The sequence below is a fragment of the Myxocyprinus asiaticus genome, chromosome 17 (genome assembly GCF_019703515.2).
Source record: "Myxocyprinus asiaticus isolate MX2 ecotype Aquarium Trade chromosome 17, UBuf_Myxa_2, whole genome shotgun sequence".
In the NCBI taxonomy this organism is placed as follows: domain Eukaryota; kingdom Metazoa; phylum Chordata; class Actinopteri; order Cypriniformes; family Catostomidae; genus Myxocyprinus; species Myxocyprinus asiaticus.
In genome coordinates, this window is record NC_059360.1 from 42,844,791 (window position 1) to 42,857,882 (window position 13,092).

General features: G+C 36.1%; 1 protein-coding gene across 3 annotated transcripts in view; it reads left to right on the forward strand.

The window, feature by feature from the left end:
- LOC127454744 (protein TALPID3-like) overlaps positions 1 to 13,092 on the forward strand; it is a 176,099-nt gene that overhangs the window by 60,851 nt on the left and 102,156 nt on the right. For all 3 annotated transcript variants that reach the window (XM_051722119.1, XM_051722120.1, XM_051722121.1), the window contains 2 exons: positions 2,542 to 2,652; positions 4,577 to 4,800. In XM_051722119.1, coding sequence (XP_051578079.1) covers positions 2,542 to 2,652; positions 4,577 to 4,800 — 335 coding nt within the window. The remainder of the gene's footprint in view (positions 1 to 2,541; positions 2,653 to 4,576; positions 4,801 to 13,092) is intronic.

Consider the following 13,092-nt stretch of genomic DNA (forward strand, 5'->3'; position numbering starts at 1 on the left):
AACTGGATCAGAGATAACAGATTCCACCCGACCTAAAAAGCCGCGCCATCCGTCTAAAAACCACCATGACCAGAGGCGTAGTAAAACAAGGATAAATATTGGAGGTGCCTTTGGAAGATGGAGACAACTTAAAGCCCAGAAATCCTTTAAAACGGATGCTGAGTTGGCGTGTCAACATTCTGGCAACCCGCATGAGCTTCGAGTCTGGTGCGGGGCAGACAACTCTCCAATATTTTGAATTTGGACTGCAGTACCCATTTCAGATGCTTGTTGTCAATCTTACATATATCACCTTTAACTTTTTCAAGGTAAATGTTTATTATTGAATTTTAATTGAAGTTTTGTGCGAAACATTTTCAGCTGAAATATTTACAGCTTAAATATACAACGATGTTAAATTGCAGCCCCCAAAACTGTTAATGCATTGTGTTTGTTTTTTCAATAGTGCAATTCAGCATGATTTTTTATATCAAAGAGATTTGTCATAAATATACTTCCATACATTTAAAAAATGTGGTGCTCATGCACGAGACAATGAAAAAACAGTGAGAGGTCAAAGATGTCCATGTAACACGTTTACATAGAAAAACAATTGAAAAACACAGCAGACTGACATACATACATTTGGTGTGAATGGCCCCTTAGAATGTTGCTGGCTAAGTAGACAGTATTCAGCAAGGCACACTATGTTTTCGAACAGAGCTTTAGTTTCCACACGTGATTTTCAACCATGAGTATATTCCATTAATTTATTCCTTTATTCATTCAGTATTTGGAAAGTGTGTATTTCAATATATTACTTTTATTCTTCGCTTTTTGTCACTTTTTATTGACAAAAATTATTATTTTCCTGTAATGCATGTATATCCAGACTCATTGTTTGAAATGCTAATGTTTGTTGTTGTTTGCTGAGACATTGTGAATTAGCTTAAGAAGGTAGCTTCCTATGTAGACAGGACAGCAAGACAGCTCACTAGGATGTCTATCACAACTTTGGAGGTTCCTCGTTGCATTGATCAGCAAGTTTCTGGTCTTTTAAAGCAGCCCAATGACAGTCCAAGTGCTGAGCTCTGGATCGCGTTAATCTAATTGGAGGGGGGCTGCTGATGAAATCACGGCAAGACACTGAAGCGAGACATTTGTGTCTCATTGACCAGACACCAATTTTTCCAATTGTTTCTTTCCACTGCCTCCAACGCTAATAAATTAAAGCACTTCTTCAATGTGCCACTGCATGTTTCCATCCATTACTGTCACCTTCGCTCTTCCAATAAGGCATTGAATTTCCAGGCATGTCTCTGCAGCTGAAAAATTCCATCAGCTCAGAATAATGTAACATACAACAAATGACACATTAGCATATAATTGAGGATGCAGGATTTGAATGCTCTTTGGACACTGTCAGAGGCACTGTCTGTCTCTCTCTCTCTGTCTCACTCTCTCGAACTGAGACAGCCTAGTCACTAGTCTTGCCGTCTGGCGTGTTTTAATGGATTGTCATTCACATTGCACTGTGTGCGGTTATGTGCCTGCCAGCAATATCCCATGCCAGCAATATAATTTCAAATTTTTTGCCATTTTATGAACACTAAAACGTTGAAAAGTAAGACCTCTAGGTACATTTGGTTTGTTTATGAAGTGAGGCAACCAAAGTGAGATGCTCCAAAAGCATCCGTCTGACGCAGGTGTACATTGACGGGTCCTTAGACAAGCCCTCATAATAAATCTCGGGCTGATTAACAAATTCAGTTGCAAAATGGATTGCTGTGAACTGTAGGGCAGTAATTGGCTTATGTGCAATAATATATTAATAAGCAATACACTGGATTCTAAAGCCATTTTTTGTCTTGTCTTATCAATGCTTAACACCTCTGCCACAATAATGTAATGCATTTCAATTATCTGAATATTATATATATATATATATATATACTGTGTATGCTGTATATATTTATTATTTGTAATTATTTAAATATAACTATTTATAATTATTTCATAATTTTATATTGAATTATTGTAATTTGAGGGGCTTTCTCACAAACTATTTACGTATATGCAATTAATGCTTTTAACTGGATTTATTAATCGGCACACCATGTAATTAATTCGATAAAAACATTTGTTCGATTGACAGCCCTAATTTACGGTAAAGAGAACAGAGCTGCGCATACAGTAAGCACAGCGGGTAAAGACTATTTATTTATTTAATTAAATAGCATTTTTGCGGTTTGTAATTTGCTCTACTTCATATCACAATTTTTATTTTATTTTGATTAATTATTCATCCCAACTATGCAGATCGTCCCATATTGTTTATTTACAAGGTTCCATATCTGTTAGAATGCTGCCAACGTGGGCAGTAACCTGTGAGGCAGCTCACTAAATTTTGGAATATACCATAGTTTATTATGTAATGGCATGCAAAAGCAAGTAGACATATTTCATGTTTTACATAAATGTGATTTCCATTCAATCCAAACTTCATGGTGCATGTTCACAGCAACTAAGTCAGATTCTGCTTTTCTGTCCTTGTCCTTCCAGACCGCTGATGCGTTTCCTGTTCAGAATGCCAAGTCGACCCAGAACAGCAGGAGCAGCTATCTCTCCCCCTCCACCATGGCCCCACCTCCTTCCACGACCCCCATCTCCATGGTAGGTTCCCATGGCAACCCCATCCTCTGCAGTGCCGGGTTTACGAGGTTTCTCCTCTGTGCATTTTCTATCCACAACAACAGAACGGCACAATGGTACTTTTTGTATACTGTAATTTCTCCTATGCGGTTATTCACAGACCTCTCAGATAAATCAGTGTTGTTATCTCTAGTTTACACCTGGGCTTTAAGAATAAATGTGCAATAAATGTTTCTCCTTTTTGTCCGACTCTTTCATTGCAGGCACCACTTCAGATATTGGCATCAATTGCACCGTTTGTATCTGTTCAGTGTGTTAGGTTCTCAATTATGTGAATTGCAGCACTACGAAGCTAACAAACCAAACTCACTCTGTCATAGAATTAACCAGTTATTTTATAAATGTCTTGCAGCTGTGCCACCATGCTTTAAGGAATTGTTCACGAAAAAATGAACCCTAATGTTGTTCAAAACCTGTCTGACTTACTTTCTGCTGTGGAACACAAAATACGTTATTTATAGTAGACTGTCCAAGCATCTCTTTTTTCATACAACGAAAGTGAATGGTGACCACAGCTATCAAGCAAGATTTCCAAGCAAGATTTTCAGTGAATAACAACTTAAATTTCTTAAATGACTTGAATTTCAGAGTTAAAAGCTTTTGCATTGCTTCAGATGACTAGGAATAAAGTGCATAAGTACAAGGACTGCTTCTATGAAGCTTTTTTTCCCTCTTTGGAGCTTGACAACTCCTGGTCACCATCCACTTTCATTGTATGGAAGAGAGCAACACAACGCATCCTACTAAACTTCTCCTTTGGAGTTTCAAGGAAGAAAGAAAGTCATATGGGTTTGTAACAACATGAGACTGAGTAAATGATGGCAACATTTTCATTTTTGACTGAGTTATCCCTTTAATATTTCCTTTAGGATATGCAGAGGAAAGACAATACTGCATTCAGTGCATGGTGTAAGAAGAAAATCTATCGAAGCGCCTTATTAACAGTATTATGTGGCTTAACGTTTGACGGGAGCACAGGGTTAAGGTTAGAGAGTCCCTCGTCAAGGCAAGCTCACCAGAGCAGCATCTGCCTGCCTGTGTAATGGATTTATGGAGCTCTCCGACAGATTTATTGTCAGGAGAGGATGAGAGGGAGAGACAGCCAAGGACCCTCAGCTACCCACTTTTTGTGCTTGCTGAGAAGGAACTTGACACGTATACTACAGGGAAAGATGCAGCGATCCGTGGCGAGATTTACACTGGGCTGCTGCAGCAGTCGCCTTTATTTGATCTTGAACTTTGGTGCACATTTCTGATTGTTTTTGTTCCAAAACGAAAAACTCATTTGAATTTATGAGATATGATAATCATATAAAATGACATGAGATGTTAATCCTATGCAGTTTTAATGAGCATTGATCAACGTTCTCGGAAACAACACAAGAAAAATGCTTCCAAATGCATCTGGAAAACAACACACCATAATGGCATTGACTAAATACTCATTTATTCTCTGAAGATGCTCTCGCACAAAGAGAGTTTATTGTTCTCTTAAAAAATATACAGTGGGGTCCAAAAGTCTACATTGAAAATATGTAATTTAAAATTCAGTTTAAACCTGGAAATACACGTTAGAAAAATATAAAACAAAGAAATGTTATGAAATGCGTTGAATAGGTGGAAAATGATTAGAAAGAATAGATGAAACAGATAAAAAGAAGAAATATTTAAGATTCTGCACTATTTATAGGTCATATTTGTGACATTGACCATGTTAACTTGGTCAAAAAAGGTCAGATTTCCAGATGCTCCTTGTAACATTCTCAAATCATGCTGGATCTATATTAAATTAGAAAGGTGCTTAATTGTGGACTTTTGAATCCCACTTTATATATGATCATTTAAATGCTTGTAACATCTCTTGATCTGTCTCCCTCCTTCACAGCCCGCAGAGACGGTTGACCCGGTTGCCGTCAGGGCTGTTCCTTTAAACAGACCGAGCATTCTGAAGAGCATCCAGTCGCCCACATCCATGTTCGAGGATGCAGGACTGGTCCTGAGGCAGGTCAGACAGAGCAGGAAGGTTTTAGAAGAAAACCTGGAGGCCATTTTGAGAGCCGAAAATGGAGAAGTGCTTCATAGCCAGTTAGAGGCACTGTCGAAAAACAGGTATGGGGGTTTAGCAACGTTTCAATGAATTTGAGCATCTGAAAATTAAAAAGCAGCAACCATACTACCGTACACAAAAACAATCAAAAATATAATATATCATGTTGACTTTAAAAGCCATTACATATAAATATGGAACAGTACATGGTATAGTGTATATCAAAGTGCCATTATATTACTATCTGATTATACAGTTGAACTATGGTTTCAACAAAAAAAATGATCTTTAATTAGATGTATTTCTCATGATTATTAATGGTAACGTTAGCGGGAAATCATAGGACTTTGTTAGTCTTAAAGTGTAGTGCTATAGCCAATTTATCCGCTCCTCTGAGAGCACTGCTGCTTACCTCCAAGGGTTTTTTGCAGATGTTTTTATGCTTTTGAAAGTTTGGCCGTGCTGGGGCGGTGAACCAGCATGTGAATTTGATTGACAGCTGGCCTCTGAGCACACTCCAGGCAGGAAAGGGCTAAGCCAAACGGAACCATCACTTTGATTGGCATCTGTCAGTGGAGGCCTCTACTAGCTGCTGCTCGATCTCAATATATTCAATCCAAAACATCACCTCAGAGAGCAGGGCAGGGTACCACCTGAGGTTAACAGCTCTGGCATCACATTATACTCGGCTCAGAATATCACATGAACTTTTTTTTTTTCAAAAAGGCAAGCTTGTTTGTCAGCCATGTAGGGTTATAAATGATATATGACAGCAAAAAATGGTGCAACTGTTCTACAAAAATCAAATTGTTGCTTTTATGGCTGCATACATTTGTAGCCTATTGGTTCTCAATTTAAATATGCCATCACATCTTTCCATCACCTTTTTTTTTTTTCATGTGCTTGAGGAAGAGTGCATGAATTCTCGACATTCAGTCCTAGTAAAAATATAATTAAAGGAATGGTTCACCCAAAATGAAAATTCTGTCATTTATAACTCACCCTCGTGTTGATCAAAACCTGTATGCTTTTATTTTAACCATGGAACAAGAAAGTAGAGCTTTGGAAGAATATTAACCACATCTATAAAGCTTTAAAAAAAAAAAAAAATAAATAAAATAGTATAATATTATTTGTGTGCTGTATTCCAAGTCTTCTGAAGCCATACGAAAGCTTTGTGTAGAACAAACTGAAATTGAAGTTGTTTTAAACTGTTCATCTTCACCTCTGCGGATGCTTGTGTCAAGTCTGTGTTCGTCCAGATTCAAAAAGTCGCGTCAATGTCAAAAATGGCACCCATTACCATTTTTAAATTCTGGACACAAACATAGATAGACATGATTGTCATTGAATAAAAACTTACATTTTGGTCTTTTCTTATCATATGGCTTCAGAAGAATTTATATATGTAGCACACAAGTCGTATTTTTTGAGCATTTATTATTCCTCTTTGGGACTTGAATTGCCATTGTATGGAGAGAGCTGTGTGAAGATTCTTCAAAAATGTCTACTAAAGTGTTCCACAGAAAAATAACAGTGTACGTATGACTTTCTTTCTTATGAAGAACACAAAAAGAAATTAATGAATAATTACATTTGAAATAAATGTTACAGTTTATATATATATATATATATATATATATATATATATATATATATATATATATATATATAATATATATATATATATATATATATATATATATATATATATATATATAAAAATATAAATGTAAAAGTTGAATGAATATTCTTGTCCATTTTGTCAATACATTGGCAGTTAATGACTCTTAGTCAAGTAGTACTTGCGTCATATTCCAAGTCTTCTGAAAACATACAAAAGGTTTTGTTTTTTCATTGAAAGTCTTGACGCCCCTTGCACGTTTATGAGCACTTAAGGGAATATTCCGGGTTAAGCTCAACTGAAAGCCTTTGTGGTATAATGTTGATACAAATTTTGCCTTGTCCCTCCTTTTCTTTAAAAAAAGCTAAAATCTTGGTTGCAGTGAGGCACTTGCACTGGAAGTGAATGGGGCCAATCCGTAAATGTTAAAATACTCACTGTTTAAAAAGTATAGCCACAAGACGTAAACAGTATGCATGCTACCATGATTTTAGTGTGATTAAAACACTCAATAACCTTTTCTGTTTAAAATTATAACGAGTTTTACAACTTCCATGACGACGTAATGCCGTAAACCCTGTAATCCCACAAAACAACGCTGATGTACACTTCACAGAATCAAATAGTACAAAAGTTTTAACAGAAGAATTAAAGTGCTTTTATAAAATTATAAGCTTCAGATTTCTATATTTAAACCTTCCAAAAATTGTCCCCATTCACTAGTGTTGTAAGTGCTTCACTTTAACCTATATGTTTGCTTTTTTTTTTAAAGAGGGATGACTCGAATGTGGTAATCAACCAACAACTTGTATTGAACCCCGAAAGTTTCTTTAAAAAGACAAACATATCGGGATGTTCATTAAAAATTCTCTTTTTGTGTTCTGCACCAGAAAGTAATACAGGTTTGGAACAACATCAGGGTGAGTAAATGATGACAGAATTTTCATTTTTGGTGGAACTATTCCTTTCGTGAATTTTCATTTTTCTGTCAAGTATTTCTTTAAATGTGAGTCTCATTACTAATACAGAAATTGTGACCGAATGTCTCTCACAGCATGGTGTTGTTGTTGGAGTCTCAGCACCAGGAGATTATGTCACTGTGAATTATGGAGAGTTCACATGTTTTCTCAGCTTTTAAAAGACATAGCGCTCAGAGCCAGGCAAAGGGGGATTGATTTTGCACTTGGTCTGCTTTAACAGGTCTCTCTGAGAGGGGTAACGCTTTATAGCAGGAGGTCAGACTCAATCTTACCATACTGCCTGCTCTCAATGTGACATTACCCCACATCCCTCCGGCACAGAGCAGCTAATGGCTTGTGATACACCATGAGCTGTAGTCTCTGCCCACATAATGCACATTTTCAGAGAGAGAGACAGATAAAAACATGGCAGCGGCAGAGTGCTAAAGCAGCAGTTTAGAAACTGAAATGGAGAAGGCCGCCCCAGGACTGCTGTCTGTTATATGTAGCTGTGATAGCAGAATGAACAGCAGATTTCTCTGGCTTTTCTAAGGTGCAATGCAATACTGGTGTGTAGAAGATCATAGGGAGTGGATTTTGATGTCCAAAAATAAATATTTGTTTTTAAATAGCAGATGCAGACCAAGAACAGTTATAGTCCTATGATGCAAGATGTAATGCTCAAATAACTAAAAATTTGATCACAAATATGGGGAATAATGAAGAAAAAAAAGTGAGATGTAAAGTCGTAAATACAAGACATAATCTTGCCATTACGAGAATAAACACTTAAATGTCAAAGCTGCTATCATATTTTATATAAAATTAAATATATATATTTATGTATAAATTATATCGTCCTAATATAGTATAGTAATAACTATTATTATAATTGTTATTAACAGTAATTATAATTAAAATAATTATAACTATTAATATTTAATGATTAATTTATAAGTATATGTAATATAATTATCATTATTATGAGTATATGGTTTATTTTGTATTAATTTATTATATAAAATTGTTGTTGCTGTTAATTATGAGTTCTGAATTATTATTTTATAATATTCCTTTAATTAGGAGTTTTTATTTTTTATTTTTTATTCAAATTGTAATTAACTCAAAATGACTGATATTTTAGAACTAAGGGGAAAAAAGTGAGCATAGTTATCGCCCGATATATCACCAAATATCAGCTGTTAATCACCTGATAATTGGCCAAATATAGGCTGAGAAATCTGTCTATTACTTATTATAATTTGAATAAAGTTTTTTTTTTTATATGGCACATGCTAGAATATGCTATACATACTGTCGTTTTTAATATATAAAAGTTACACTGAATATATGTATTGTATTGTATGTTTTGTTTTTGTTGCAAGGACCCCAAAATACGATGATCTCATTGTGAGGGACCTGAAAATATAAAAGCCAGCAAAATATTTATAATGTGTGAGAAAAAAATAGTAAGAATTTAAAAAAGACAACATGTTGTTAAATTAAATAATTAGCAAAATGCTAAATTGAGTAATTGTTTTTCATGTTGTCATTGTAATAAAGACAAAAGAAATGATCAAAATATTATCTGGAAAATGTTTACTTTGAATTAAGTTGTATACATATGTATTTTCTGTCCATTATTAATGTCACATTTATAAATATGAAGAGAAACATTTTCAATTCATTTATATAGCACTTTTCACAATAAATATTGTTTAAGAGCAGCTTTACAGAGAATAGTGCCCTAACAACCCACGGTGAGCAAACTAAAGGTGACAGTGGTGAGAAGAAACACCCCTAAAAACAAAACAAAACACAAGTGTATACTATTGTTGAAAATATGTATTCTGCAAGGAAGAAGAGATGAACGCTTAGAGTTAAATAAGAAATATGTTTTTCATAAAACTAAATATAGATTTGTTTTTATTTCTTACTGTTAAAAATCAGGGCTGTCAATAGAACAATCCGAAATGATTATTTCACTGTTTAATTTTATTTATTAATTTTTTTCTTCACTTTTTTTTCACTCATATTTTTCGAAGACCTCCTAGCACTCCCTTGGTCCCCGGACCCCAGTTTCAAACCTACATGCTAAATGATGTTGTTTCCATTTGCTTTGATGTCATCATGCTTTGTTTTAATCCGAAAGCTTCACAACAGCCTAACGCAGTGGGCTCTGTTTTTCTTGGCTCGGCGGTCCCGCTCAGACATCTCAAACCAGTCTCATTTTCCAAACTCTTCAAGCAAAATGTCAGCTCCATTGTTAATTGTTTCCAAAATGGCAGCCGCAATCAGCTCACACTCCTAATGTCTGTGTGTGCATGGAAACATAAATGAGCTGATTGATGCAGCTGCCTCTCCCTGCTCTAATGGCTTTGATCTTTTCCTCTACTGAAAGGTTGCTGGGATTGAGGTGCCAGATGCTGTTCTGCTCTCCCCCGTTCACCGGTTGAGCCCACGCCACCCGTGCCGCAGGGAGAGAGCGTTTCACGTCGCGCTTTATGCGCGGGGCTTGATGAATTCATTCATTTGAGGATGTGACACTGCAAAACGAGTCTGAAGTTACATTTTATTCCTGCCATCCACTGCGGTGAAATGTTAATGAGGGCATTTGCAAACGTGAAAGTTTCAAATCTCGTTTTTTTTTCTTCGTCATTATGCATTGTGGGCCCTCTTCTGAAAAGTTACACCTCACACTTGGGTAAAGGCAATATTTTCACAGTTTGAGTTTCAATGACTTTGTAATTGTAATTATCCCATGTGCTGAAAATCTCATGAAGAGCGTTGCATAATTCAACAGATGGCGACAATTTTGGGTTTCATTGACAACGGTGATATTTATCACTCATCTCGCTGTTTCTAACTGGTTTTATTGATGCTTCATGCAGTCTTCGTTCATAATTGTTATGGCTCTGTTGTGTCAGTAGCCGATGCTCAGAATTCCACCTGCATTATATTCAAGTTTCCTTTCGCCTTACATCATAACTTTCAGATGAAAAGACTTAGAAGAGTCTTATTATTAAGTTATGTAATTGGTAGTTGTGTCAACGGCTTTTCAAAGAGCGCTTGATGATTCTGGTAATTACCTTGAGAATAATATCTGATATTAACCTCAGAGATTATGCGCTTTTAATCCTCAAAGACCAATTCTTTGGGATTTCATGACTGCCAAAGTTACACTTCTTGTCCACTGAGTCTTTGCAGCTTTGAAGTAGTTTCCCTTTCTTCCTTTATGTACTTTAACAGAACAATAGCAATCGTTTTGTGTTTTATAATGTATTCTGTTACTAGTGTGTCATAAATTATAGTAAGGATGTGCAAAATTAGATATTTTCAAAATCGATTAGTCGGTGGGTTTCAGAACAATCAGTCTGTTTTAAAGGATTACTGATAATTAACCCCAAAATGAAAACTCTGTCACTATTTACTCACCCTTATGTCCCAAAACCGAGTTTCTTTCTTCTGGTGGAACACAAAAGGAGATATTTTAAAGAATGCTGCAATCAAAGTTTATAGTGACTCACTTTAAAGTTGAAAAAGCACCCAAAATTGTCATAAAAGTAGCCCATGTGTTACATTCAAAGTCTTTTGAAGGCATACAATCACTTTGTATGATGAACAGACTGAAATTTAAGTTGTTATTCACTCTCAAATCATTGATCGACTCATAGAATCAAATCTAACCGATACACTGTAGTCTAATCTCCACTCCCAACTCCTAACATTTGCTGATTCTGAAATTTGCCGGTCACATTTTTAAAGCCGTCAGCAAATAAATTCAACCTTTATCTCTTTCCAAGTTCTCTATGAGTTTTTACATGGTTTCATTTAATTCCCTTCAGCTCTCTTGTGAATTTCTCAGTTTTTGAGGAGGATTATTAGTAAAGGGAGGTGCTAAATAGTCTTTACGGCTCATTTTCCACATTTCACCTCCTGAGAAGCTCGAATATACAGGATAATAATGAGTTTAAAGGGGTTCGGTTGGAGGACAGTAAAGAAAATGGTGGGTAGTCTGAAGAGGTTAATTGAAGGTCATTCTCTGCGCTCGAATCAATTGTGCTCCATTTGGAAATACAAGTGTCTTTAAGCATCATCTGATTAAGTGAATCCATCACACCCCAGACGCTCAGCAGAGACACAAGAGACATTGACACTCAGTGACGGGACTTTTATGGGCAGCCAGGGCCTTCATCTCAGAGCTTCTGTTTGTGTGTCGAGAGCTGCTTGTGAGATATGTGGACAGGTGTGGATCTGTGAGTCTTTGAGTTGTTCTGTAACTCTTTGTGTGGATGTGGATGTGTTTGTGGACAGGGTCCATTGGATGTTGGGGTAAGGATCTTGTTTTTTGTTTTTTTTCTTTTATCGCAATATATCACCGTTTTGTATCACAATGCACAAAGCATAAGAAATCACAACATTATGGTACCGCAACACAGAAATTACTACATTATGATTCCCACCGCTACTTCCTAATGGCAAATACATTAGAGAAAGCTCTGATGAAACATTTGAAGGGTAAGTTGCGTTTTGAGAGTGTGGAAAGAGCCATTGGCCAAATTCACAAAAATATTGTTATAGGCTTAGAATCGATGCCTTTTTTGACGCATCATTAATCGGAAGATTTCCCCGATGATTATCGATATATATCAGGATTTTTTAAGATAAAAATAGGGCTGCTCATTGCATAATAGTATTTGTCTCTTCAGACATATTTCTCAGCACAGCTTTGGTAAAGTGTGAGTGGCAGGGTAAATTATAGGGGGTCACACTGGATGCGTCTGGCGGACAGTATGGCGCGTTCTAAAATTCAAACAATGACTTAATTTATGCAAAGGTACACACACACCGCCAACGCTCAGCGTCAAAATTCTGCAGTGCCACGGAGCGCAACTCACATGGTTTTCCAATAAATTTGACCTCAAATCATTATCAAAGGACAAATATAATTTACTCTAGCCATCACTGGATGATCTATTGTTTATATGTATCTTTCATAGAGCCTACACAATGTATTTTCAGAAACTGCATAATAAGCGTCACCATTTTTAATCATTCAGTTTGCGCAGTTACACCAGTTTCACTAACCTGTAAACTCATCAGCATCACTGTGTTCATTCTTGAAGAAGTACCAAAACTTTCGTAACTTTGGACAACCATCTCCTGTGCCGCTTCAGCTCATCCTGTGTGTGTGTGTGTGTGTGTGTGTGTGCTTCAGTAAATGTTGTATCACCCTTTAGTGATCTCCCAACGCTATAACGCAAGACTGTTAAACAGAGGACAACTGAGTGTATTAGAAAGCATGCAAATTGGGCTTCTAATTTTAATATACTGATGCCTCAAAAATGTATCAATAAAATAACATGCCCATCAATAATCGATAAATCGATATTTTATGACATTCCTATATTTTTAAGATTGCTCTTGGACAAATTTCCAAAGTTTGTAAGAATGTGCAATTCATTGAGAACATTCATACAAACATTCTTAAGAAGTCTTTTTAGAAATACAAAATATTTGTAAGATAGAAAATAGTGGTTAAGAAGAATGTTTCATGAATTCAACCGCAGGGCCAACTCACAAACTAATAGTTTTGCACATCCTAACTTGCATTGTACCATCCCCATTGAAATCCACAGATTTGCAATGTTCTCTGACATGGTGTAAACTCCAAAACCACAAGAGCACATAATCCCCGTTCCAGCCCTAATGAACTCTCCTGCATCACGAGTCAAACCCCAGAAACTCTGAGATAGAGATGAAAAGAGGAA